Source organism: Penicillium psychrosexuale (assembly GCF_028828465.1).
Source record: "Penicillium psychrosexuale strain IBT 29551 chromosome Unknown utg000002l, whole genome shotgun sequence".
NCBI classification, from domain to species: Eukaryota; Fungi; Ascomycota; class Eurotiomycetes; order Eurotiales; family Aspergillaceae; genus Penicillium; species Penicillium psychrosexuale.
The window spans coordinates 2,100,510-2,127,852 of record NW_026643187.1 but is presented as its reverse complement, the minus strand read 5'-3'; the positions used below and the strand labels follow the sequence as shown (position 1 = coordinate 2,127,852).

Here is a 27,343-nt window from a genome sequence, read left to right as displayed (position 1 = left end):
CTGGACGGGAATCGATCGATTCAATAGCGAAGAAAGTCCGGAGATGGTTCTGGGGGTAGAACGAAGAGATGAAGGCTTGAACTGGAGTGGATATAAGTATTTCGATTGGAGGGGTAGAATGAGGGGCGCTGGGTTTTTATAGGGCCATGACGTTCCCAGCAGAGGCGATTAGGTAAGGCCGCGCTGAATAATAAATCGGAGCTGGCCCCGGGGGTCCTGGAGGTCCGGAAGTCTCTGGAGCTTGCTGGGAGTTTGACTGGGATGATTCAAGGGCTGAGAAGATCTCAATTGAGACTTACCATAGTGGTATTTGTCACTACTTTTCGTTGTATTCTCTTGTACCTGCAGATATCGATGCCGTTGGGATCCAAGAGAAGTGAAGCTGATAGGGGATGACGTGCTCCTGACCTCGAGCTGCTTACGAATAAGATGGAGTCTGGAACTGTCAGCATTTCCGGGCCTGCAACTAATTACACACTGCATATGTACAACTACAAAAATTATACCTATACCTACATACCCACGCGAAGCAGGTTGTCGGTTGTCAGTTGCTTACTAGGACCTAAAAAGAACGGAGAGACATAACTCTTATATTTTACTTCTGAAAAATGAGATTTAAAGAGATTTCAAGGGCGCTATAGACCAAAATAGGCTCAATCCCTATACTTCTCATGGACAAAGGCCTGTGGACCGTGATAGAAATACATAAGGAAAACCTCGAGAATACCATTTTCGTCAACATAAGAAACACTGCTTGATCCTAAAATCAGTAGATTCCCAAAAGAATGTCTTAATATCAGCGATGAAAGAGAAGTAGACCAAAAGGGCCAGAAGCGGCCAACTATGTGCAATGAAGAAAAGCGCTTGAGGGGGAATAAAGATTTATCAGTTTATGTATTCGACAGAAAGAATAGGAAAGAATAAGAATTTATGCATATGGTAAAGATAAAACACGGGGCGACGAGGGGTATCAACAAATCGAATGAGAATGACGAACTCGCAAGGGCAATAAATGGATACAAGGCGATGGGGATATCAGAATCGTACACAGATGGCCAGAGGATGAAACCAAGGCTCACGGATGGATATTTTGACAAAGGAAAGTGACAAAAGAGCGTACAAAGGGAAGGTTCAAACGACCTCTGGCAACTGCATCTGAGTCATGGCAATGGTCGATGGGCCCAGTGGTACCCGTCTAACACGCCATGACACAAGACACAGATGATGTAGTGATAAATGGTAGATCCTGCTGTTAAATGGCGATGGTGATCACTAATACTCAGTCTATTCGGCATAACCAATCCTGAGTTCCTCGCTGGGAATCCGCTGCAACTCGGAAGGAGTTGTCTCTTCCACAATGTAATCTTCCTCTGCAGAGATAGGGGTCAATGAAGAGAATCCTCTGAGCAGTCCTTGTGTAGACTTCGGACGGACCACTGGGTTCACTAGAACAGGGCGGCGGCCGACCTCATTGTGCCATTTTTCAGCGACAATGTTTGCCGGGCTGTCAGAGGCTTCCGGTTCGAGCTCTGGATCGCGAAGGATATTTGTGCTAAGACGGCGGGACTCATCCAGTGATTCAACTTCTTCGGAAGCATCTGCCGGGACCTCCACCGAGTCTCGGCCAAATGAGGTCAAATTGGATCGAACAGGACTGCTGGGCTTTTGTGACATCCGACGGAAAAACTGGCCTGACATCCAAGATCCCTCGGAGTCAATGGAAGCTAGAGATTGGGAAAGTGGCACATTATCGGCCTCGATGTCCATACTATCTGAAGCCCACGACCGATGATGACTTCGGTTCGGGTTTTTAATGTCCACACCGGGACTAGGGCTTGGTTCACGCAAGAAAGTCGCATCATTCCCGAGAGAGGACTCTAGCACTTCCTCCGGGATATCTGGCGACTGTAGGCGCGAGTCAGGAGGCGACAGTGGTTCATCGCCGAAGTGTTCAGTGAACTTGGATTGAGAGCGCTTCACGGTCCTAGTGGGCATTAAAATTCTCGGAGGGATAACCGAGGGCTGAGGAGGGGATGATTGGGTCTGAATCTTGTAGAAAGATTCATGCGAGGCGTTGGAAACTTCAGGGGTAGTGTCGTGGAATCGCTCTTTGTATGTCCGCTTGAGACGAGAAGAACCACGTCTGAACAGCGAAGTAATGGTATTCCCCCGCCGGCCGCTGGTGTCGGAAAGTCGACGTTCTGAATCAACTCCTCTTGAGACGTCCGATGTGGAGCCGGGTCCACCGACTTGTGAATGGCTCGGGCTATTGAGCCCATGGCGAATTGATGAATGAGATGGGGAAAGAGTAGTCCGGGACATGGTGATGTCATGTGACATGGCGAAACTAGGACGCTGAACCAATCTCCGTTCACGAATAGAACTATCATCAACTAGGCGAGAACTTTCCCGCGATTCGCGCCCGGTGTGCTCACTGCTCTTGGAAGCCCCCAGCAGCCACGATTCATTCTCTGGTGCGATAACCGTCGGTTTATCAACTTGATGGGCGGTGGTTTCTTCGTTCGGGAGAACGTCCTTGGGTTCAGTGACCTCAGCGACGAAAGGCTCGGGATGAGCGATTTCGGCCTCGGTGGCGGCCTCGGCAGCGGCCTGGAGTCTTCGTTCCTCCGCTTGCTGAGCATCAGCCCTCTCCTGCAGCTTACGTCGAAGTCTTTCCTGGTCGACGACCTGCTTCTTCTCCCGGCGGCGACGGTCCCGATCAAGCAATTCTCTCAAAGCCCCAGCATCTAAAGAATCGGCGAGTTCATTTACTCGTCGTTTGGAATAGTAGAAATCTTCCTCGGACATGTTCAGGGCCTGGAGCCTCTCTTTGTCATGTCGGCTGGAAGCAGACGGGTTGGTACTTCTGTCGGGTTGGAGGCGAGGGGCTTCGACGTAACGAACAACAGGGCGTGGGGTCAGGGCAGCAAAAGCGTTGACCTTATAGGTGTATGGGTCAGAGATGTCAGACCTAGAGGAGGCGGAGTCACGGATGCTGAGGCTGATGTCAGACATGTACCGGTCGGCACGTCTACCATTTGCCTTTCGGCGGCGACTTTCCAGTACATGGTCCCCGCTGCTAGGAGTCGGACGATGGGGGATATCGATGGGAGGGGTCGACGAGAGCATACGAATCTCACGCTCGCGCATGATCTCATTTGCCTTCCGCTTGCTCAGCTTCCGTCGTAGCTTATTCGGGACATTTGCATTTGCATTTTGGCTTGGCTTCCGCCTCAGCAGCGAAGCTGTTCTCGAGATCGCTGGGTCGCGTGGCGCGTTCCGTGGATGATCGGCAATGGAAGCAGGGCGGTCTAACGATGAGATAGGTCGATTCGACGGCACGAGGGCCGAGCTGCGCCGGCTGTCTGCAGCATCCGTCCGTGTCGTGCGGTTGCTATGGCGTTTGGATGGTTTGCGGCCCAGTGTGGGCTCCATCATCGGATCAGCAAAGGCGGAGCGAAGGTCAGCAGCTTCGGCACCGGTCACTTGGATGGTGTGCCGCTTGCTCTTGCGATTAAAGGGCCATATCGCCATGGCACTTTTGGGGCACTTGCCCAGGGACAAGTGGGATTAGTTATCGTTATCGGTTCGGTGGCGCGACAGTCTTAACTAAACTCATGGGGGGTGGAAAGGAGAGTTGAGTAAAATGACTGGGAGTCAGTGCGATGCCACAGGCGCCATGGAGGGTATGAAGGGGGAAAGGTAAGAAGTTGAGGGTTCAACGAGAGAAAGAGAGAGAAAGAGAGAAAGAGAAAGACAAAGAGGAAGGAGAAAGGAAATGAAATGAAATGAAATGAAAATTGAGAAAGGCAGAAAAAAAAAGAAAATACGAGCCCAAAGGGCCAAAGGGAACTCAGAAAAAGGGCCTTGTTTTTGTTTTTTTACCTGAAAAATAAGTGACTTGGCATTTGCTTTTTTTTTTCTTTTATATTTGCCTGCGATGATCTGTTCTATACATCTTCTATACATCTTCTCTTCGGGCATAGTTGCACGGGTACCTGGTACCTTGGTCCTCAGGGTGTAAACAATCTCGTTAAAAAGTCTCTGGTCACACGAAGTCTAGATTTATTTTGGAAATTGGCAGTTGACCTGTGGGGGAGAAGGGATATCCACTTCGTGTGGGTTCCAGAATGACGCAGTGTTATAAATACATGCATCCCTTTAAGTACATTATGGGGGGATCCTCTACAATATTGGATATCCAAGTCTAAATCGATCTTATATACGGCAAGCTCGGAAATGAGTGAAATATCGGCCCTTGACCCTGTACAACCAAAGCCCAATGCATGCTAACCCCTCGTGCCCTCTCACGCGGGAAAGCCAACCGTTTAAACGCCCGGTGGAGCCCAACTGAGTCCGCGGTAGCCCTTTCGTTGGTTTGACACGCGGGAATGGAGTCGATCTTACGCACTTTGACCCATTGGGACCTATGAAAGCGTCGGCTTGGGAGGGGTTTCTCGACCCATTTCAAGACTATTGGTGAGCACCTGCAGGGACTAGTTATATGTAAATATGTAGTACCGGATATGTATGTAGTAGTATTGTAAGGGGAAATCTATCGTGTATCGTGAATACGGAAATGATCGGCGAGTTTCATTTATGGTCTTCGTTCCCTCTATAGGATTACATTTGATTACTACTAATTCTATTTCTAATGGTTATAGTTACATTGTCTTTCATTTTCTCCCTCGGTTCTATTCAATATCATTGACGTTCAAAGACATCTAGCAAACCAGTGCGACGTACGAATACGGAGATGCTAATTATATCCATTGAGAATCCAGCGGGTTGCAAGGTGTCAACGCTATTATTTGGTTTCAATTCAAGGTGGTTCTGATTAGATCCAGGGTGTTGTCTAGAGCTCCTCCTTGCTTATATTACCCTATATTCTATATCTAGGTACTATTCTATATCGCTATCTACGTTGTATGTACTCCGTATATTGTACTGCCTACTCCATCCTGTTGGAATCCACCTTATCGCTATGTTATACAGATACTCCATACCTTTCATTTTACAAGATAATACCACTCCACTTCCGGTCTCAAGATTGTTCCACCGTGGTTCCTGCATTTTGATCACAACGGTCAACCGCTCAGTTAGGTCTGATCTGACAGTCTGATCTGACAGCGGAGAATACTGTTTGTTCTTAGACGCCAAGAACGGCAGAGACAACGCCCAGAATCGGGTTTAGCAGGACAGCCACTAAATCTGCAAGGAGCAAACAGCCGCCATCAAATCCTGGTATTTTATTCTGGTTTTCGCTAAAACGTAAGCTCATAAGCATTTGGACGATCTTCTTCCCAATCTTATTATTCACCACTTCAGTACCTACCCTCTCTACTCCGGACAATGTAGAGGTTTCTCGACATTGCCCTCTTTGAAACGATCATCTCCCTTCCAAAGTTAATACCCGGGAAAAAGTCGTGGCAACTCCTCAAGCCATTGAGAATTCGCCACGAAGGCAACTGCCACCGCAAGATACCGAAGTCGGCCAGGAAAACTCAGATCGCAACCAATGACTTCGCATTTTACGGAGTACACATCGTCCAATTATTAGACCAATCCAAAAAAAAAAAAAAGATAGATGAGACAAGACTCCTGCCAAAAATGCCCCTACCCGCCAATGCTAACTAACCAAACGCCGAAAATACAACATGCAGACCCGCATTCCATGCGACCCCGGGAGGAAAATAAACGGCCCAAAACTCGATGAGACATCCAACAGCAAAAAGTGGCTTATGGATATCCTCCTATGTTCCGCGGATGCGCGCGGACCGATACAAGAATTGATCACCATCGCCAACCGAGATGGTCCCTTCATCCGTGAAAAGAAACTCAGTTGCTCATGCGCTTCCTCAACCGGTTTGGCTCCCGCTCCAGAACGCTGTAGTTGCGGCTCCCACGTCGGCCCAGAAGGCGTCTGATAGACCAGCCGCTATGACAGTGGGTATCGGATGGTGACTGCGGACCGGTACCTTGGGTTTCGGATCCTGGGTGGAACTTCTGGTTAGGCCGGGAGCCCGTCGTGGGCGATTGGGCATCCATGATTTTGCTTTTGGGTGCTGGCAAGCGGGTAAGGTAGGTGGTATAGCGTTGAAGAGGAGCGGGGGTGGCACCTGTCGGATGGCCGTTGGGGATCTCACGCGTAGATGCAGGTATAGTTTGTTTGAGTAGGCTAGTATGCTTTTGGTATTTGGCCCTTGGGGTCTCTGGTTTGGGTGGAGGTGAGGTTGGTGCTGGTTTGGTTAGGGACCGGATAGCGGGGTTGGATCTTGTGGGGCATGATGAGATATTTTCGTCTTTGATGATCTTCTTTGATCTCTACGAGGTTGACAACCTTGGGATGACTCGACATTCTCTTTCTTGTAGAGGATTCAGGATTCAGGGCGTTTGGTGAATATGCAGCTGCACCCTCCAAAACCCGACGTGGCCGCTTAAAACTTCCGGTTGTTCTAGGCGTTCTTGGCGATCAGGGCGGCTTAGACCCTATCTTTGCTCGATATCAAGTGACACGATGATTATGCAGAGTCTGATGGTGATCCATAGCTGTTTCAGGATTCGGGGCTTTGACAAAAATACATGCATATAGTATCACCTACGAGGCCACGATATATATTCGAGAGACCACACACAACATTGTAGAAATTGTAGTGTGACTTGGCTCAAGGTTCCTTCCAAGTTGCCTGTCGATAATTTTCGTATTAAAGTTCATTAAACATGCATGTAGGCCCGCGTGAGAGGTGTTGGGCGCAGTTCTCTATCACTTGATACTCGCAGAACTATATGGGAGAATGAAATGCACAATGTACCTGGGAATGCAAGGCGCACGACTAATGGGACTGATTGAACCTCCCAATGATTTTCAATTGATCATACCCCGGTCCCTAATTGGCGGAATATGCCAAAATCCGTGATGGATATGTGATCTATGACTCAGAAAGGGAATTCCCGGCATGCCACATACATACAGAAATCTAGACTGTTTCATATCTCGAGACGTGTGAAGTAATAATCTTCTCAAGAACCCCGCATCTGTTTCTCCGACAAGGATTCTTAATGGACGAGACAGACTACCCAGCTCGCATTCGTATTGGATGGAAGAAACCGGAAGAAAGTGTGTCAGTGATAAAAAAAAACACTCTAGAATCTATCAAGTGTCGGTCTGGTTGTGTTTAAAATGTCTAGAGAGCATGAGATCCCAGTGAAAAGCCCCTCTATCTTTCTATTTCCTATGTGTTCTAACAGAGAACCTGACATTACTTTAAACCTCCTTACCTCTATAAAGCATACATCCCGAGCACACAATAACTCCACTGGCCCAACGCTGGCACCATTTACCTGACCCCGTCGTCGTGGTCGTCTGATACCCCTCGAATCCTTTATCGTCTATCACACATAAAAATTTCATTCGCCTTCACCGACTTTCTGTGATTGAAATCCTTCCAACATGGCAGCCTTGTGGATATTCGTGGCTCTTGGTTACTTGCTGCTGTATGCGTTCGCTGGGATGCAAACACAGGAATGGTGTGTTATCAGCAACCGCATTGCCAATTGAGCTCCTTGCCATGGTGTGATAGGCAGGTTAGGGAACGATGACTGCCTCGGTTCAATTCCTGCCTTGTGACAATTCGGTTCATGCTCGGCTGCGGATTGAGCCGTTCCTTTCGAGAGACTCGAATGGCCAATCATGAATTATGATCTACGACTATTCCTACGACTATCTTTTTGATGAACTGAGAGACGAAGAGATATGAAAGCTGGATATCTGAAGGTCCAGGAGGCCTGGACAAAAGACCCATCCATATAAAAGGAAAACCCTCCGAGGGTTCCATACATGATGTTTAACGCATGAGATTGCGAAGGGGCTCCGCTACAACTACAACATAGAGTCTTTGATGATTATTGATGATGATGACTGCATGATTTTGAGAGATGTTTGATACCATAGGAGACAATTCTGTCCTTTGTTTTAAAGACTTGAAAAAATTTGTTGATTACTTTTTTTGCGTTCAACCAAGCCCTTTGTCAAGGAAAAAAACCCCTAATTGGAAACCATTCCGTATCCATTTCCATTTATGTCAAGGTGTTCATTGACAGGAAAGAGAGGGGTGTGATTTGCCCACGTCCTGCAGCTTATGTTTGTGCTGCACACTGGAAGGAATGTGATAGATATCCACATTTAATTGGACGTGTGAAGAGGGAAATCCCATCTTGTTCGCTTGAGATGATCCTTCCGCATGGTAGGGCCTTGAAATGCAGGTGTCACATTGAATTATTCCCCACCATATCATCTGAATGAAAGTTTTTGAGATATGGGGAAATTCATAGCAGAAAGGCTTTGCTATAACATGTCTTTTCTTCAGAACCAGATTTTGATCAATTCCTCACTAACAGCACTAGGCGTCAAGACACCGCTATCTGTGATCAGTGCAGAGATCAAGTGAGGGGGGGTGAAATCAACCGAGTCATAGAGGGGTAGCTTAATTGAGGTGTCTCCGTCTGTCTTAGTGACGGAGGACTGCTGCTTGCGCTCCTCTTCAAGGTCTTCCTCCGACTTGAACTCAAGAACTTGCTGCTCAATTGGTAGGTCGTACTGACCAAGAGGGTACAAGCGAACAAACTTATGGCTCTCTGCTACCACGTAGAATGGCTTCCCGATAGCCTTGGCGAGGAGACCGATCTGGTAGGTTCCCATGCGAGACACAATGCCTCCATTCTCAACCACACCCTCCGCACCCACAATAACCATGTCAGCCTTGCCGAGGGAATATGCCACCGCGGACTCTGGAATCGTTGAAACTGGCACACCCTTCGCTCTCAGAGCGCGGACTGTTTCCATACCCTCCGGTTCTTCATTGGGCTGCATGCAATCCTGGGAAATCGAAGATAGAACGTAGATAACACGGAACCGCACAGCGGGGCCACCTTCTTCATCTGCGGCTTTTTGCAATAGCGCTGCGACAGCTCGGGAGCCACCGTTTGTGAGGATGGTGCTGCCATCGCGAATGAAGCCACGGCCGAATGCTGCGATTTTGTCTCGGCTTTCCTTGGCGCGTCGGATAAACAGTCGTCCGTTTGACAAGAGATGTGTGCGGATGGCCTTGAAATCGCCCGCGGGACCTAGTTGTCCAGGGCGTTGTAGTGTGGTAATCAGGTATCGTTGGAAAAGATCGGTTCCGGCAGACAGACCGATGGGGTTGGGAATGGATCGTTTCAGGTGGGCGGTGGATTTTTCGAGTAGATCCAAAGTCTCTGATATCGTTGAAGAGGCTGACTGTGTGAGAAGAAGAACCAGAGCTTCAATGGCCGCAATAGGCATGGTGAGGTCGGCATCGGAGCGGAGAAGTTCATTGTAGGTTGCGACAATGCTGAAGGAACAGTGAGCAGGTGCGAGCGCTTCGAGCGAGCGCGTTTTACTTACTCGAATGGTTTCGTGTCGGCTACAGCCGCATCTGAAGTAGTAGAAGCCATGCTGTTTGAGCGTCGAAGATGAAGGAGTGGGAACAAAGCAACATAGAAGGAAGAGAAAGAGTCATGAATTCTATGTTTGTCTGGTTTGCACAATGCCCCTCCAGGCACTAACCCCGATCGGGCGTCGTGCGGGATTGTCTCCAAGTAAACAATCAGCCCCGATCAACAACAATTAGCCTATCCACTTCGATAATAAGCCCCTTGCCTGGTGATAGGTTCTCAGACTACCATGTCGCGCAACTCTACCGCGATGGGATATAACAGCCGTATGAGCCAGCAATTCCAAGGCAACCAGCACCACGGTCGGGGTCGCAAGAAGGAGGACGAAAATGACGCCCTCATGCGCTTGGTGAGCTTGATTTTTGCCGGAGCTTTCGTCTGATACTAACATAAAATAGCCCGACAAAGAGATCGCAGGATGTATCAACGATATCGGTATACCGTTTACCCTCGCCGACCTGGCTAAACCAAACGCCCAACAAATCCAGATGGTGTTCGAATGGTTCGCAGAACTGCTCATGAATACGACTCGGGAGACAGTGGAACCCGCAATGCATGCAGCTGCAGAAGATCTATGCGGCGACTACCCTGATATAATTCCCAATGACACTCGCAACCTCATGGGTTTCTTCATGATGCTCCGAAAGCTATTGGCGGAGGTATCTGCTCATCACTAGCTACGAAAACCACGAAGAGTATGCTAATGCCTATAGTACCAAACAGTGCGGTGTCAACGACTTCACCTTCACAGACCTGACCAAACCGACGCATGAACGACTCGTCAAAATATTCTCGTACTTGATTAACTTTGTTCGATTCCGGGAATCGCAAACACCTGTGATCGACGAGCACTTTAACAAGACAGAAAAAACGAAATCGCGCATAGACGAACTTCTGGCGGAAAATCAGGAGATGGAATTAAGGCTGAGGGAAATGCGACAGGATCTCCAATCCAATGAAGCGAATGTGAGAGAGAAAGTTTCCCGAAACGATGCGCTCAAGGCCCGGCTGTTGGAACTGGGTCGAGAGCAGTCGCGAGTCGCAGAAACACTTGATCGAGTTAAGACGGAAAGAGCTCGGCGGCAGCAACAATTGGAAGAGAAAACCGAACGAACCGTCCGTTCTCGACAAGAAGCGGAGAAACTGCGGCCTTATGTGCTCGAGTCTCCGGCTAGCCTCCAGTCCTCACTGGCTGAACTATCCGAGAATCTGATGCGCGAAAAGGCTTCCATTGATGCGATGGAGAGGCGAGCACGCGCACTGCAGACCTCGTCGGATACGTTCACCGTGGTTTCCAACGATGTGCAGGGATGTGTTAAATTGCTCGATGACATTTCAGCCGAGATGCAAAAAGAGGATGAAGAGGAGTCTCGTGCTGCTAGAACTGCAGAGGCTATATCGGACAGAGGGAACAGCGTCCGCGAGGTCGAGCAGACCGAGAAGCTCTTGCAGCGTCAACTGGCCCGTTGGGTCGAGCGCATCGAGGCACTTCAGAAAAATGCACAGGAGAAAGCCGAACTTGCGCAGGCACGCATGGAAGAACTCCGAAATGTTCAAAAACAGCTCCGCGAGGAACGTGCAGAGAAGCAGCGCGATATGGAGCGGAGGCGTATTCGCATTGAACAGACAGAGAAGAAGGTACGTCTAACCCTGTGTCGTGGGGGACGAACTATTGCTAACGCACTATTCTAGATGGTTGACTTGAAGGAGAATATTGAGACAGAAATTCAGTCAGCCCACGACCAGTACCTAAAGTTAGAGTCACATATCAAGCTGTACATGACAGAGATGGAGAAGTCTCTATGATCAATCAGTTGTTATTTATGTGCGAAACAGGAGTTCAGCGGCCAGCTACAGGATACCCGGACAGTGCAAATTCAGGAGTTTTATTATGTTACAATATCATCTCTGATATCAGAATTAAGCGTTTTCCATTCTTTTCTAGTTCTGATCAAATTCAAACCAGCGTTCGGCAACTCGTTTTACGGTGATGCCCCGTCCACCCCAGGTACTTTGATCCGATCGCATTCGAACTGACCCGTTCAGTAAGGGAACGTTCACATCCCATAGCATTTTCCCCCGAACAGCACTTGAAGGGTCCAGGGCATTCACGCATTCATAAACTTGGAGATCCATCCCCGCCCTGGAGGAAGCCTCAACGAGAGAAGCGAGTGTTCTTGAAAGCCCCTGTGCGGAGAATTCCGAAGTCGTGACATGCAAAGCTATCATATCAAGGACAGCAATGAGTTGTCGGTCATGGGCAAGCGATCGGTCCTCGGTAGCTACACCAACAGCAGTATCGAAAATGGCAAGGTATGCCCGAAGAGACTCTAAGCTCGGGCAGAATACCAGTCGTATTTTGCTGGATCTTGCAAGCAGACCGATTGTTTTTGTGAGCAGGCCATGGCTCGCGGCCATGTCTGGATCAGCGCGTTGTGAGCGGATGGCTGCTGTGAGCTGAACTAGGAACTCGGCTTTGGTTGCGCAGACAATAAGATAGGTATCTGAATTGCCTTCAAGTAGTTGCTGCAGGAGATCAGAGACCAACTCGCAGTGAGCGACCGTGCATGTTGGACCCATTGGTTCAGATAGTTGTGTTCAGCTCCCACTTATTGCCCCTCCGAGGTCATCAACGAGAGGTGGATCATTTCGTCTTCAGCTCATAACCCGTCAAACACAAATGGTCATGGTAGTCGTAGATATTGAATCAAGTGGTGTGTAAATAGTAGTCAGAACGTTGCAGATCGAGTTGCGGCATCGTCCACTTCACTTCCGCGGAGCTGCTCCGCCTTTCCTCCCCTCACCTCTCACCCATTCCCTCCGACTCACCCAAGGCCCTTGGTGACTGGGCATTCAGAAACTGGAAAGATGGAAACAATTTCCAGGATATCCTCGATGCTGGAAACAGGTATGTCGGGTTGGGTTGCAATCCGTTCTATTTGGCCTGAACTGACCGTGGAACGTCACTGTGCGCATAGCCCGAGAGCTCACATTAGAGGCTGCCCAGTCCGCTGCTATCAATCGGATCTCAAACACCGACTATACGTCGCGAACATACAGCCCCGCGCACATCAAGAAGCTCCTTGACAGTCGCCATGAGCGGGAAGTCCTGGATGGAATGCGGAGGGTCATCTCGGTACGAGGATCGTGAACAAGAAGTATGGAAAACGCAGTGGCTGACTCAATTTGCTGTTCTAGTTGATGTATCGATCCGAACCATCCCTTACTTTCTTTTCAGCAGTTGTCAAGAATGTGGCCAGCGCCAACCTCGAAGTCAAGAAATTGGTTTACATCTACTTGGTTCATCATGCGGAGGCGGAGCCGGATCTGGCACTACTGTCTATCAACGCGATCCAGAAATCGCTGACCGATTCGAGCCCGCAGGTTCGAACAATGGCGCTTCGGACCATGTCGGGAATCCGGGTTCCAGTGATCAGCCAGATTGTGTCGCTGGCCATCAAGAGAGGATGTGGGGATATGAGTCCACACGTGCGCAAAGCGGCCGCTTTGGCTATTCCAAAATGTTATCGATTGGACCCGAACACACTGCCACAGCTAATAGGGTATCTTGAGACACTTTTGGGTGATTCTCAATACTTCGTCGTCGGCCCCGCAGTCGCGGCATTCTTAGATCTGTGTCCGGATGAGATTGACATAATTCACAAGCACTATCGCAGCTTGGTCAAGAAGCTGGTTGATATGGATGAATGGGGCCAACTAGCAACATTGCGCTTGTTGACATTCTATGCTCGAAAATGCTTCCCTCAACGAACTCAGACGGTTAAGCGCACAGCCCCGGGGGCATTTTACGACGATGAAAAGCAACAACAGGAGACGCAGAATGATGTTGAAGAGTACGAAGTTCCGGTAATGGATCCTGATCTTGAGCTTCTACTCCGAGCCTGCAAGGTTCTACTGCAGAGCAGAAACTCTGCCGTCATTGTCAGCGTTGTCCGTTGCTTCCTTTACCTTGCTCCATCAGAATATATTTCGTCAGCAGTTGGTCCCCTTGTGGCTCTTTTAAGAACGCCACAGGACATGCAGCTCATAGCTCTGTACAACATTGTTGCCGTTGCTCTAAGGGTGCCTAAGCCTTTTGCGAAATACACGGCCCATTTCCTTGTCCACGCCAACGACCCGCCGCATATCTGGCGCCTCAAACTGGAGGTGCTAACCATCTTGTTCCCGCATTGTGGAAAACACTGGAAGGGGGTCATAATCAGCGAACTAGAGCACTTCTCTAAAGGCACAGACCCGGAGCTGGTACGAGAGAGTGTACGAGCCATTGGACGTTGCGCGCAAGGGGACACAAGTACCGCAGGCATGTGCCTACGGATTCTTCTCGGCCAGATATCTAGTCCGGACGGCAATCTCGTGTCGGAGTCACTGACTGTGATTCGTCACTTGATCCAACAAGATCCAGCTTCACATAAAAAGACTGTTCTCCAGCTCGTCAAGCACCTAGGTTCAACAACACACCCAGACGCACGAGCCACTATTATCTGGCTGGTTGGCGAGTTCGCTGGAATTGACCCAGAGAACAATATCGCGCCTGATATCCTCCGTATATTGATCAAAGGATTCGCAGACGAGATGGAAATTGTCAAACAGCAGACTGTTCTTCTTGGTGCCAAGGTGTATTTACACCATCTCTTGCAGAATCCACCAAAGGAGCAGCCAGAACAACCTGCATCGTCGTCATTCCCTGAAGCCCCCGCCAAATCCCAACAAGAGTTCCACAACGAATGGACTGACAATGGGAACGAGGAACCGCAAGATGTCGAGCGGACTGAAGAGGGAGAGGAAAGCCGTGAAGAAAATGACGGCACTGAACAGAAGGAAACAGAAGAAGCAACCGAAGACCGTATCACGTTATTATGGCGGTATATCCTCCTTCTTGCACGTTACGACACATCCTACGACCTGCGTGACCGGGCGCGTCTCTACAAGAGCCTCCTAGAAACGCCGTCTTCCACCCAACTTGCCAATCTCCTTCTCCTGGCACCAAAGCCAGTTCCTCACGCCCCCAGCCCATCCGAGACGCGCAAGGACCTGCTCATCGGCTCCGCCACTCTCGTTGTCGGCCCTGACGCTGGTTACCACGGGCTTCGAGGCTACACGAATCTCCCAGACTGGGTTGAGCCGGGCCAAGAACCCGATCCCAGCCTCCGCATCGAAGATGTGAAACCAGACACATCCAGCGACTCCACCGCCATGACTGCAGGTGACCGCCTTGATAAAGCACTTCGTGAACACAAGCCCACTTCCATTTTAAGCCGAAACGGTCCGGCTTTGCCTGTAGACCTGGTTGGGAAGAAAACTCTTGATCAGTGGTTACAAGAGGAGGAGGAGGAAACCGAGACAGAGTCTGAAACCGATTCTGAAGAAGGTGAAACTGATTCAGAGGAAGAGGAGACGGACTCGGAAGAAGAGTCTGGCTCAGAGGAAGAAGATGATGACTCTGAAGAAGAGACAGATTCCGAAACCGAAGCTGTGCATAAAGAGGCACAGCAGTTGCTTGGTTAAACGTGTCCGAATCTATAGATGCTGGCTTGATTGGGGAACCTTTTGGGTATATTGAAAATATGAGAAAACGAATCTGAATAATGTTTGGTAGCATCTTGGAGGCTCTTACTAGTGATCTCGACGGCCTAAGGCCCCCCTCTTACTGGCTTATTCTCCCCGCCTTCACAATTAGGCATATTCCCTGCCATATGGTTGGTAGTAGTAAGGCAGCAGAGCAGGTACCTACAATTTGTATGTAAACCACTAATAAAATCAAGTCCCTTTTGTCATATCATTATTAACTGCTTAATCAACTGCTTTATCGTCAACTACTTTATCGTCAATTGCTTTAGCAACTACTTAAGTCACCACTTGAGCAACTGCTCTTGTAACTACTTTAGTAACTAGTTGGATCGGCTAAATCAGCCAAATCCAATGCGAGCAAGTAAATGACACAGAATCTCATAATCAATGAACTCAGCAGAACCGGTTCATAAAATAGCCGAGACAGCACGTGGGTTCTATATCCGGTCTCCCCGGACTCCCCGGACTGCCATTACTATATATGCTTTGTTGCTTTTTGCTGCAGTGTTACTGTACTACGTCAGGGATATGGTTGCCTATTGAGATAAGGATTGTTGTCAAATACCATGTATATATATACCACTCCATGGTACTATATATTGTGATAGGGCAATGATTTGACGTGCGGGTACTTGTACCCGCATTTCAAAGTCGCGAGTGCCTAAATAGACGATGATTGGTGCGCCCGTTTTTGACTGCAACATAGGTGTGTACTCCGTATCTAATGCATACAATCAATTCATTAGGCAAACCCCCACGTACCTATAAAGGAAGTCTACTAGTAGCAGAAAATAGGCGGGGTTAGCTATGAAGGGCACCTAATGCATTTTGATAATGCATTAATAGGATATTAAAGCATTACTGATTTTTAAAGTGTTACGCTAATACATAAGTAATGAGCCTGGGTGGAGAACTGTAGCACTCAACGACTGAATGCGGGTATGCGGGTACTTGTACCCGCATATCATCATCACCTACGAACACAACGTGCATGACCGGGCGGGCTGTTGAAATGCTCGGTTTTTTCATTTGGAGTGGGAGAGTTGCCTCTTTACACACCCATCCCCAAAGAAAATCAGCCAAACGATACTGCAAATATGGACATCTCCCGGATTATCAAGCCCTGGAAACCCAACTCTCAAAGAAACTTGGTCTTTGTGAACGCAACCATCGTTGACCCAGCCGAGGGCAAATTGATCCCAAATGCTACAGTCCGAATCGCAGAAGGCAAGATCATTCAGATCGTGACAGACGGCTCAACTACCATCATAGATGACGTCCCCGAAGAAAATGTAATCGATCTCAGCGGAAAATACCTGTGTCCCGGCCTGATCGACTGCCATGTCCATATCGCAGTCGTTCCCGGCGAATCCAGTCTACAAGCCTATAGTGACATGAGCGATGCAGTCAGTCTCCTGCGACAGCCATACCTGCTCAAATCCATGCTGGACCGTGGCTTCACGACAATCCGGGACTGTGGTGGTGCAGGCCTCGCGATAAAAGAAGCCGTCGTGGACGGTGTGATCCCGGGCCCTCGTGTCTTCATTGCTGGACATGCACTCTCCCAAACCGGTGGACACGGCGACCTGCGCGGGTCCCATAACTCCCAGCAGTGCTGCGGCGGCTCCGTCTCCGGGATCAGCAGGGTTGTCGACGGCCCAGCGGAGTGCTACAAGTATGCGCGCGAGGAGCTGCGCCAGGGAGCGGATTTTATCAAAATAATGGGCGGTGGCGGTGTTGCCAGTCCCACGGACCGTATTGAACATGTGCAATTCTCGGACGAAGAGATCAAGGCTATCGTCACCGTTGCGCGGAATGCGGGCACATACGTCACGAGTCATAGCTACACACCGCAGGCGATTCAGCAGGCTATCAAGCTCGGAGTGCGCGGTATCGAGCATGGAAATCTTGTTGATCTCGAGACCGCGAAGATGATGGCTGAGATGGATGTTTTCTTGACCCCGACGCTCATTACGCATGTCATGTTCCAGCAGATGAAATTCCTGTCTGATGATAGCGCTGCTAAGAATGAGGAGGTTCTTAAGAAGGGATTAGAGACACTGAAGATGGCTGTCGATGCGGGCGTGACCGTCTGCTTTGGAACTGATCTTCTCGGTCCGATGCATTTTGCTCAGAGCAAGGAGTTCTCGGTGCGCAATTCGGTTTTGACTCCGTTACAGATTTTGCGCAGTGCTACTGTCAATGCCGCTCGTCTTCTTATGCAGGAAAATAAGTTGGGTCAGGTCAATGAGGGATTTGCCGCAGATCTATTGATCTTGAAGGAAAATCCGTTGGAGGATATCACTATTCTGGATCAAGTCGAGGATCACATTCTGACTGTGATCAAGGATGGAAGGGTTGCCACTTCACGGTGGGACAAAGTCAAGGTAGATGTTTAAGTCTTTTAGAAGAGAGAATACACTTTTGGGTTATATCAAGGACACTGAAGACATTGTATGTAGATTTTGGCCGCGATCGCGATTTCCCAGATCAGGGTGCCGCTAGGGTCCTGCTCACTGAGTACCAAACAGGGTAGTTACTACTCAATTGTACTAGATAAGCTTTCAGATGATGGCCACTAACCTGGACAATATCACCTATGCAGCCCCGTGCCCAGGTCCTACTGAGTAATGTTCAATAATGCCCACCTACCTATCCATCTATACCTCGGGATGCTCAGTCAGCAATCAGATCGCACCTGGGCATTGACCCTGTCCACGGGATCATACCCCGGACCCACTCTGGTCCTGACCCGCAGCGACCCGCACCCGCCTTACCCGATTAGGCTGAGTGAATTTGATAACTATGTTGTACAGATGTAAGCTACGTTGCGCGTAAAATCGATGTATAAGTTACACATTTTGCCTGTCTATCTTATTAAACCCAGAAAAATGGAGGGTAAGTGCCAGCTTTGGGAGAAGCCAGGTCGAATGATATAACATCCTTACGAAGTATAGATACATAGTTGCGGTATGATCGGAATTTGAAGGTAGCTTTCACCGGATAAATTTAATCCAGTAGTTATATGGTCCCAGCAGAGCATGGAAGCAGGGTCCTGATTGGTAAAATCCGGTGTCTATGGCCGCTTGAATGATAGCACTCCGCCCCGACACAGGCAAGAGAAACGTGGATATGACCGGGGTTGGATAGTGTTTCACTGCACCTGAAGCTGCTTCATAGCCCGGAGGGAGCTTGAGAGGAACAAGCGGTTCCCACTCTAGCAATATATTTTGCTCATAGTTAATGCGGCCAAAGTTCATGGTTTTGTTTAGGTATCGGGCTAAACCGGTTCGCTTCCCGAGTACCCGATATTGCTGTACTAAATCCTTCATTAGGATGTATGTTGATGTCTCGGGTGCCAACATTGTCTTGTAAATGTGTCGACTCGGGGGACTCTATGAGATAATTTTGACCTGAGGTTATCATCCTGCGCGTTAATATGTCCATGCTACCCATAGCCAAGGGACCTACCGGTATTGAGTCTAATAATTGTTAGACTCTGACTTGTTGACCAAGAGGACCGAGAAAGGAATTATGTCACAATAGTAGTTGCGAGTTGGCCAAAAATGGCCTTGTAATTAAGGCGCCTAGGAATAAAGGCGGTGTGGATATAACCTTGCTTGTGCCTGAGCTCATCCCGCAGTTCGGCCGTGGTGCCGTCTTGATCTTTAATTCCAGAGCCTTCACTTTGCACTGGAAACAAGGATCGGCTGTACCAGGATGCTTTTTGCTAGATTGACGCACCCATCCTTTCTATCATCGTCTTCTTAACATCCCATCTCGACCTCGACCTCCGTCCTCTCGCATATCACTTTCCTTTAGCTCTCTGCACTTGTCTACCTTGACACAAGAACAAGGTATAGGGAGCTCTCTGTCATTGAACAACAAGTATCGTACCCAGAAGGAGTCATTGTCGCTCGTTTGTCTTGAGGCCACTGTATCTGCATCTCGCCACAATGCCTGGTCTACCAAGTATGTGCATGGTTTTTTTGATTCCATGATATGGTTGTCTCCGTGGTTATGTTAACCTATCGCTTCACAGCGAATATCGATCTAGATGAGTGCATCTCTCGGCTCTACAAAAAAGAGCTGCTTGCAGATTCGGTGATCGAGGCAATCTGCCTCAAGGCGAAGGAACTCTTGATGAAGGAGAGCAATGTGGTACATATTGCTGCTCCAGTCACTGTGGTCGGCGATATCCACGGCCAATTTTTTGATATGATCGAGATTTTCAGGATCGGCGGCTACTGTCCTGATACAAATTACCTATTCCTCGGTTAGTCACACGCATAATACTCTGTTCGGGGATGGAAGCAGGCCTCGGCTTGAACATATTTGTTGCCCGCTTTTGGTATGAAGTTTTGCTGATGGAAGAATCGACAGGCGATTATGTCGACCGTGGACTTTTTAGTGTGGAGACCATCTCACTCCTCGTGTGTCTCAAGTTACGATACCCTCAACGAGTGCACCTCATCCGCGGTAACCACGAGTCGCGCGGAGTCACCCAATCATACGGCTTCTACACTGAGTGCGCGCGCAAATATGGCAACGCCAACGTCTGGCATTACTTCACCGACATGTTTGACTTTTTGACACTGAGCGTTGTGATTAACGATGAGATATTTTGCGTACATGGCGGCTTGTCACCTTCTATCCATTCGATTGACCAAATCAAGATTATCGACCGTTTCCGCGAGATTCCACACGAAGGTCCTATGGCCGATTTGGTCTGGTCTGACCCCGATACAGAACGCGATGAATTCTCACTCTCGCCCCGCGGCGCCGGATACACTTTTGGAGCGCAGGTTGTGCGGAAGTTCCTAGAGGTGAACAGCATGTCCCACATCCTACGCGCACACCAACTCTGTCAAGAAGGCTACCAGGTTCTTTACGATGATCGCCTGAGCACGGTCTGGAGCGCACCTAACTATTGCTACCGCTGTGGAAACCTGGCCAGTGTGCTCGAAGTGAGTGACTCTGGCGAGCGGTTTTTCAACGTTTTTGATGCTGCACCAGAGAACGATGCCCATCGCCTTGAACAGCTGGGTCAGCAGCAGCAGAGCAAGGATGGCTCTGGTCCAATTGTCGACTACTTCTTGTGAATCTCTGAATCTTCTCATGATACCCATTGGTTACTGTTACTGTTAATGTTTGATTGATTGATGTTAATGTTTATGTATTTCAAAATTTTTTCTTTCTAACCCTAGCACTAGACAGGAGTTCGGGATAAGGCTGCGCTTTTACAAACAGCTAGATGTGCTACTTGGTATCTATGAAAATATCATACACCAATAAGTGAGACTTAGTATGACGCATAAACAATAAAACAGGAATCCAAAGCATCAGCCCCAGTGGGACACATCTCTAACAGTTTTGTCAAAGAAAGAAACTCATCACGCTTTGAAAACAAACGGCCGCTCAATAACAACGAGATAGCTCTCTCAACCCATGTTTACCAGTCCTTGCCAATGTCAAAAGACCACTCGAACAGCAGGTGAGTGTGCTGGTCATCATCAATGAACTTTGAGACGGCGTTGTAGTGGCCACGGGCGATCATGCCAGACGGGGCCTCCTCCTCGTTGACTAATAGGGAATGGTATTAATAAAAGCTAGATCTGAAAACCTAGAAATAGAAGCCAGGTTCAAATACTCACATTCCTTGGAGTAGTCAACCTTGCTGGTGGTGTTGGGCGCGTAGCTGCCCAGCATCTCTTCATCCTTGCTGACCCGGATTCCCTTACGCTTGACGACCTGCAGGTACTTGAGACCACTCAGGACTTCGTGGTGGACCTGGAAGGTAACCTTGATGTGGAACTTGGAGCCCTCCTTGATCTTGAAAGGCTTATCCTTAAGGCTGTCAACTGAGCCCGGGGAGGACAGGTCGATAATAACATCCTCACGCCCGTCGACCTGCAGGGCCAAGGACTTGATGATACACTTGCGAGGATCATTGGGATCGGCAATGGGCTCACCGGAGTTGAGACCCAAAGAAGCCTTCCAACGGTTCATAGCTTCATCGTCCTTGTCTATTGCGGGGGAGAGAAAGACGGTTAGCTGGGGAGATCAGGGCTAGACATTGCCGATGCATTGCAGATCACTCAACGTACCGAGCTCATTGTACTCATCAAGTGTCTTCTTCTCTCCGACCTTGAAACCCTCAGTGGTGGTGGAAGCGAGCTCATCGTCATGGTGGTCGGCCATTGTTTACAGATTAAGAAAGCGGGGGCACTGAACCAAGGGTTGAAGTTCGGGGAAGTGATGTCGTGGAAAAGGGGTAAGTTGGACAGTGAGGAAAAAGTAAAAACAAATTGGAAACTCGAAAGGATAAAGGAAAGTGAAAAGGGCTAAAGCTCGAATAGTCTCCTGAGACTTTGGTGGGGGTAGAAAGGCGGTGGGAGAGGGGCGAGGCTATTCGGATTCCCACTTCTGTACGGAGTACTCCATATGCACGTTTACGCACTGTTGATCCTGCACGCTTATATTGGCCAGGAGTTTGGATTGCCTGGATTGTGTGGGCCAGGCTATGCTTTCTACAGCATTGTATGGATTGTAGAAGAGAATTGGGACGAGCATATGTATACTCCGTAAGACCCCAACTATGCCCCAACTAGGTGTGGGGGCCGATGATCAGACCACTGGAGGTACATACGTAGTTGCCCACGTTTAGGATGTATGTACAACATAGATTATAGGTTTGTTGCGAAGAATGTACTCTGTATAAAGCACGTAAGATGCGTTGATAGATATGTAAACATACATACCTATATGTACTCCCTGGAAAAGTAGGGAGGGTTTCTGTAAGCAATTCTATGCAGTATGAAGACATTGCATATAATCACACTCACATATAGAAACAATGTCCCATAAACATGCTCCAGTATCTCCGCATTCCCTGTAGATGAAGATCAAAGTCCAAAGAAGGAAATGTTGGCCCGAAATGTAAAATGTCACGGGGCCAAATGAGATACAGTGGGGTAAATCCGATACTGTGTCTGAGAGTAATTGGCCAACCAGATCCCTCAAATACCACACATGACCACCCATTTACCGGACCTTACCGGAACAAGTCAAGCTTCAGAACGACGCAACGATTATTCGCGACTCGCATCTTCTCTCTCCTGATTGTCTTCTTTATCTTGGGTGACCTTTTTTTTTTTTTTCTCCCCGTTATCAATCATAATTTTGGTTGTAAGGTTCTCTACCAAGATACAGGATCGGTCGGTAAATATTTGATCCTTTGATTTTTATCGCTTGACGCGCCTGCTACGTGGCCAACGTTGGCGCATCTTTCCCTCAAAGAACACCCGCACGATCCTCTAAGATTCATTCCCATCTCACTCGAGATCCATCCCCACCATGTCGCGATCACTTCCAAAGCAGTTTAATCCACTCATCACGGTCGAGGTTGCTCCCACTTGTAAGTTCGAACACTGGCGCGTGGTGGCGCGACCGCGCGCATCGGCTATCTACCCGCCCCGTGCTGCCATCGCTAACAATTTCGTGTTACTCTTGATTACAGATGACGAACTCCTTGCCCGCCGTCGTCTTGGACAAACCAATCTCTCCGTCAAGGCGGCCCAGATTGGCACCTCAAATGCCACCAAGCCGGAGAACCTAGGCGTATTCGAGTATGCTCACCTTCGTGCTCCGCTGCCCAAGGATCTCGAGGGCTCTGAGATCTTCCCTTCCCACACCTCCCAGCAACACCCAGAAAGCTACTTCCTGATGGTGAGACCCCTTGTTTTGTTTATTTTGGAGGCCGACGGTCATTAACTTCGGGCCTCATCATTACAGCGCCGTAGTAAAGATGGCTTTGTTAGCGCGACTGGAATGTTCAAAATTGCATTCCCATGGGCGAAGGCCGAGGAAGAGAGAACAGAGCGTGAGTATCTGAAGGCTCGCGAGTACACAAGCGAGGAGGAAGTTGCTGGAAATGTGTGGATCTCGCCCTTATTTGGTATGTTCTGCCTGGGATGTTCTCTCTATCAAACAAATCCTGACTTCATACCTAGCCCTTGAGCTTTCCAAGGAATACCAAATGTACGATTGGGTGCGAGCACTGTTGGACCCAACGGACATTCCTTCCAGCGCAAAGAAGCATATCACCCCTCCGCCGAAATTCGAAATTCCCTCCGATGAGCCCCCCGTGTCGCAGCGCAACCGCAGAGGTCGGTCCGCTTCTCCGAGCAAGAGGTTGGCGTCTCCTCGGAAGTCTCGTAGCACCCGCCTCGCCAACGATGTCACTAACACCCCGTCTACAATCGCTGCAAACGCTAGCCTTCAGTCGGCATTAGATATCTCAGCTTCAAGCCTCTCGGACACGATTCCTGAGTTGCGAGCTGTGGAGGCTGAAATGGAAGTGACGTCGAGCGGATCTCCTGGAAAGAAGATCAGAGTGCGCAAGTCAACGAGATCTAATACGGCGGAGCCCGAAGAGGAGAAGAAGGAGGAGAAGAAGGAGGAGAAGAAGGAGAAGAAGAAGGCCGAGAAGAAAGAGAAGAAGAAGGAGGAAATCAAGGAACAGGATGAGAAAGCCGAGGTATTACTGACCGATGGTGCCACCGATGCTGTCAAGTTTACCCACACTACTGTTTCCTTGGATATGCCCATTAGTCTCCCAGAAGTGCCATCTGCTGCGGAGACTGAAGAGATGATCGCCCAGGCCAAAGAGATGGTGGAAGAGGCTATCAAGGCGCATGCCGAGGGCGCTACTGTGGAGTCGACATCCATCAAGGCGACTGGCAAGCGCAAGGCCGAGGACGATGACGACGAAGAGACATCGGCTGAATCTTCCCAACGAGCCAAGAAAGCCAAGGTGCTTGAGAACAAGCTCAAGCAGGAGCGTGTCCGCAACCGTTCTATCTTCGGTGTCTCTGTGGCCTTTGCCCTTGCGTAAGTCATCCCATGCCACGAAGATCCCGAATCAATCCTAACCTATATAGGGCCTCCATCCCATACTTCTTCTAAACAGAATGAGGTTTTGCTTGACAAAGTCCAGTTTGTTTGAAATTTTAGTCTTCTCTTTTCGGCGGGTTTGTCGCTTGCGACAGCCCAGCTACCCAAATATTCGCTTCTGATGCCCAATTCCCCTTGTCGTTACCATAAATATATTCCTCACTGGTTCTGAGTGCCCTGTGCCTGTTATTGTCACCATTTCCTAATATCTTGCCTCCCCTCCCTCTCCCTGTGTTTTGCACCAGTCTTGGTTATTTGGATTGCCTCTTAGCTCATTTTATGCCCCTTGCCCTTGCTCTCCTGATACCAACTTTCCCCCCCTCCCACTTTGTACTGCCCCGTGGCAGCCCTCCAAGTACTAAAGGACGATTGCTCAATGATAGTGATATGCTTCAATGTTACTAGTTGTGTTTCTTGTAGGTTATAATCTGTATATTTATTTGATGTCATCTTGGTATAGTTAGCTGATACCAAAAACTTTCAATATTCTAATGTTTACATAATTTTTCTACTCGAAGCTGAAGTGAGGCATAGTTACCAATTGAAGGCAATCACCAGGCATGTGGGCGCAAACAATGAAAAATGATATGGATGAAGTCGTTACATTTACCTCTAATGGATGTATTATGCAATGTGATAATGCAATAAATGCCCAGTGCTATTCAGGGTATGGTTGAGCATAGAGTACGGAGTAGTAGCCAAATATTGAACCAAAGGAGGAACAACTAGTTAGCGTATTGGGGCATTGTGAATATTCTAGCCATTCACTTATCTCTCAGATGTACGTTCACTGAAGCCATTCATATCTAGTTATTTAACAATTATCTGTCTAACTACATAGTACGGAGTTCTCTGGAGGTATTCACATTGGCCAATGACAGCTGAGTAAACGGCTAATGCAAACATGTAAAACATCCATGCTGAAGCTCCGCCCAATATGCTTCTTTCACTCCTTCAATAATTGCACATATTCTGGGGTTTCCTCTGGGATTTCTCAAATTGATCAGTAACATGTCACTTCCAGGCCTCGAGCTAACCCAGCCATCGGAGGAAAGATCGCAGGCACCCGCGCCACCATCGCAAATCAACCTAACCCCAGGTTCGGAATGGCGGTTTGAGGTTGCCTTTGGACATATCATCAAAGTAAAGGTATGTTATCTCATCTAATCTGATTGTGATCCTTCTGACTCAAGTTGTGCAGCTTCTCAACGGAACTGCTGAACTCTTCGGTACAGAGCTTGCCGAATCGCAAACCTACACATTCACCGGCACAAAGGCGGCAATTTTCACATGGCATGGCTGTGCACTTGAAGTCACCGCGGTCGAAACAGCATCAACTACCTCCGATGGAGTCACACCGACAGTGGGTCACGGCGCAGGAGGATGTCAAAGCGAATACACGGCCGAGGAAACGCCAATGGTAGAATATGCAAACGTCCACTTTGCGCTAGAGACAATGCGCGAAGAAGCCCAATCAATAGGCAAGGATGGCCCGCGCGTCCTACTTCTTGGCTCTGAAAACACCGGGAAGACTAGTTTGGCTAAGATCCTGACCGCATATGCGACCAAGATCGGTCGTCAGCCATTGGTTGTGAACCTCGACCCTACGGAGGGTATGCTTGGCGTCCCTGGCACGCTGACCGCGACTGCCTTCCGCACCATCTTGGACGTAGAAGACGGCTGGGGAAGCAGTCCCATGTCTGGGCCCAGCCCCGTACCTGTCAAGCTGCCGCTTGTGTATAGCTACCCGATGCAAAGCCCGCTAGATGGTGAAGGCGCCGTGTACCGACCAGTCGTCTCGCGTCTGGCATTGTCTGTCACGGGCCGGATGGCCGAAGACGAGGATGCGCGCGAAACGGGAATCATCGTCGATACGCCCGGCATCCTTGGCACAGACAAGCCTGGCACCATGGAGCTCATTAATCATATTGTCACAGAGTTCTCGATTACAACGATCCTAGTACTGGGGTCGGAGCGCTTATACAGCACCGTTGCTAGACAATACGACAACAAGCCCACCTCCAGCGCAACAGCCGCTGTCTTCGACGAGCACATCTCCGTCGTCAAGCTTTCCAAATCCGGTGGCTGTGTCGACCGTGACGATGCCTTCCGCAAGGCAACAAGGGAGTCCCAAATCCGCTCCTACTTCTTCGGCAACCCTATCCCTTCCTCTTCACCCTCTTCCGCTATCACTCTCTCCCCCCACGCACAGCAACTTGACTTCGCCTCCCTCCCCGTATACAACTACATCGTCTCCTCGGCAGACGATGAAGACGAAGACGAATACGACCCTTCCCAACTGGGAACAGGCGACTCCTTCCTTCCCGGCGGGGGTGGCATGGATGACTACGCCTCACAAGAAACAAAGCAAGATTCGGACCGGGCCGCCCCACTCCCTGGTGTTGTGGGCTCATTTTCAGAGCACGCTGACAACGTGAATTCCAATGCCAACAGCAGCAGCAGCGTCCCGCTGAAAAAGGTCCTTCCACCCGCTCCCTCCGCTCTGGCAAATACCCTCCTTGCAATCACTCATGCGCCTACCACGGCATCCCCCGCTGAAGTCCGCGACGCGAGTATCATGGGCTTCTTGTATGTTGCCGACGTTGACGTGGACAAGGGTAAAATCCGTGTGCTTGCACCTGTTGGTGGGAGAATGCCTCCACGCGCTATTATATGGGCGAAGCGTTGGCCTGGGGAGTTGGTGGGGTTGGTGGGCTAAGGGTTGCTTTTCTTTTCACTGCATTGTTTCTTGCTTGCATTAGATATTTGCATCTTTTTTTTAGATATGGAGTCAGGGATCTAGATTCACTTAGCATGGGGTTGTGGCTCGTTATTGCATACAATCAATATTTCTACGGATGTCTGCTCAATGTGCATGTAGTTTGTAATCTTGTACAAGCTTGGAATAGCATGTCGCTGACTATGATGAGATGGGGATCTCTTTCTTTACCGAATGGTCCCCTCAGCCTCGGATCAGAAGGCGGAGGTGTCAAAGAGACAATCAAACAGACGAACTTGCAAATACCAAAGAGCTCATATGGCAATAGCCCTGGAGGGTAAGAGCTGACAAGTCTCCTTCCTTGGAAAGAGATGTTTACTTACTAGAGGAAGGTACTACTGAGGCAACGACGATAGACTACATTATGATATCTAGAGCATCTAGAAAGACACATAGAAGAAGCAAATGCTAGGATAATATGACAACGGCTAATACCGGATAATACAGGGCTATGTTCTACCTAGGCAGACTTTATATATATGCTATGCTATGCTAGTACAAAACAAAACAAAACTCCCTCCAGTCATTGTACACCCCAATGCTCCC

The 27,343-nt window shown here is 49.0% G+C and overlaps 10 protein-coding genes across 10 annotated transcripts; 6 read left to right on the top strand and 4 right to left on the bottom strand.

Annotated features, from left to right (window-relative positions):
• Positions 1 to 1,284: 1,284 nt before the first annotated feature.
• N7518_001950 (uncharacterized protein) lies at positions 1,285 to 3,534 on the bottom strand (the record flags this gene model as incomplete). The annotated part of the gene is made up of 1 exon (XM_057182878.1): positions 1,285 to 3,534. The coding sequence occupies one exon, from the start codon at positions 3,532 to 3,534 to the stop codon at positions 1,285 to 1,287; it is 2,250 nt and encodes a 749-aa protein (XP_057044328.1).
• A 2,304-nt stretch (positions 3,535 to 5,838) lies between these two features.
• On the bottom strand, positions 5,839 to 9,474 carry N7518_001949 (translation initiation factor eIF2B subunit alpha; the record flags this gene model as incomplete). Its single annotated transcript, XM_057182877.1, has 3 exons — positions 5,839 to 6,055; positions 8,370 to 9,371; positions 9,425 to 9,474. 3 exons carry the CDS (start codon positions 9,472 to 9,474, stop codon positions 5,839 to 5,841), a joined length of 1,269 nt encoding a protein of 422 aa, XP_057044327.1.
• A 229-nt stretch (positions 9,475 to 9,703) lies between these two features.
• Positions 9,704 to 11,280, top strand: nuf2 (kinetochore-associated Ndc80 complex subunit NUF2; the record flags this gene model as incomplete). The annotated part of the gene is made up of 4 exons (XM_057182876.1): positions 9,704 to 9,823; positions 9,873 to 10,133; positions 10,198 to 11,112; positions 11,167 to 11,280. The coding sequence occupies 4 exons, from the start codon at positions 9,704 to 9,706 to the stop codon at positions 11,278 to 11,280; spliced, it is 1,410 nt and encodes a 469-aa protein (XP_057044326.1).
• A 135-nt stretch (positions 11,281 to 11,415) lies between these two features.
• Positions 11,416 to 12,054, bottom strand: N7518_001947 (uncharacterized protein; the record flags this gene model as incomplete). The annotated part of the gene is made up of 1 exon (XM_057182875.1): positions 11,416 to 12,054. One exon carries the CDS (start codon positions 12,052 to 12,054, stop codon positions 11,416 to 11,418), a length of 639 nt encoding a protein of 212 aa, XP_057044325.1.
• A 288-nt stretch (positions 12,055 to 12,342) lies between these two features.
• Positions 12,343 to 15,000, top strand: N7518_001946 (AP-3 complex subunit beta; the record flags this gene model as incomplete). The annotated part of the gene is made up of 3 exons (XM_057182874.1): positions 12,343 to 12,382; positions 12,453 to 12,610; positions 12,673 to 15,000. The coding sequence occupies 3 exons, from the start codon at positions 12,343 to 12,345 to the stop codon at positions 14,998 to 15,000; spliced, it is 2,526 nt and encodes an 841-aa protein (XP_057044324.1).
• A 1,160-nt stretch (positions 15,001 to 16,160) lies between these two features.
• On the top strand, positions 16,161 to 17,462 carry N7518_001945 (metal-dependent hydrolase family protein; the record flags this gene model as incomplete). Its single annotated transcript, XM_057182873.1, has 1 exon — positions 16,161 to 17,462. One exon carries the CDS (start codon positions 16,161 to 16,163, stop codon positions 17,460 to 17,462), a length of 1,302 nt encoding a protein of 433 aa, XP_057044323.1.
• Positions 17,463 to 19,019: 1,557 nt separating this feature from the next.
• On the top strand, positions 19,020 to 20,165 carry N7518_001944 (serine/threonine-protein phosphatase; the record flags this gene model as incomplete). Its single annotated transcript, XM_057182872.1, has 3 exons — positions 19,020 to 19,035; positions 19,106 to 19,339; positions 19,423 to 20,165. 3 exons carry the CDS (start codon positions 19,020 to 19,022, stop codon positions 20,163 to 20,165), a joined length of 993 nt encoding a protein of 330 aa, XP_057044322.1.
• Positions 20,166 to 20,340: 175 nt separating this feature from the next.
• N7518_001943 (rho GDP-dissociation inhibitor) lies at positions 20,341 to 21,264 on the bottom strand (the record flags this gene model as incomplete). Its single annotated transcript, XM_057182871.1, has 3 exons — positions 20,341 to 20,646; positions 20,718 to 21,089; positions 21,171 to 21,264. The coding sequence occupies 3 exons, from the start codon at positions 21,262 to 21,264 to the stop codon at positions 20,516 to 20,518; spliced, it is 597 nt and encodes a 198-aa protein (XP_057044321.1). The 3' UTR covers positions 20,341 to 20,515.
• A 1,155-nt stretch (positions 21,265 to 22,419) lies between these two features.
• Positions 22,420 to 24,030, top strand: N7518_001942 (KilA-N domain-containing protein; the record flags this gene model as incomplete). Its single annotated transcript, XM_057182870.1, has 4 exons — positions 22,420 to 22,791; positions 22,858 to 23,020; positions 23,076 to 23,955; positions 24,006 to 24,030. The coding sequence occupies 4 exons, from the start codon at positions 22,420 to 22,422 to the stop codon at positions 24,028 to 24,030; spliced, it is 1,440 nt and encodes a 479-aa protein (XP_057044320.1).
• A 999-nt stretch (positions 24,031 to 25,029) lies between these two features.
• On the top strand, positions 25,030 to 26,737 carry N7518_001941 (cleavage polyadenylation factor subunit CLP1; the record flags this gene model as incomplete). The annotated part of the gene is made up of 2 exons (XM_057182869.1): positions 25,030 to 25,167; positions 25,220 to 26,737. 2 exons carry the CDS (start codon positions 25,030 to 25,032, stop codon positions 26,735 to 26,737), a joined length of 1,656 nt encoding a protein of 551 aa, XP_057044319.1.
• Between the last annotated feature and the right edge of the window lie 606 nt (positions 26,738 to 27,343).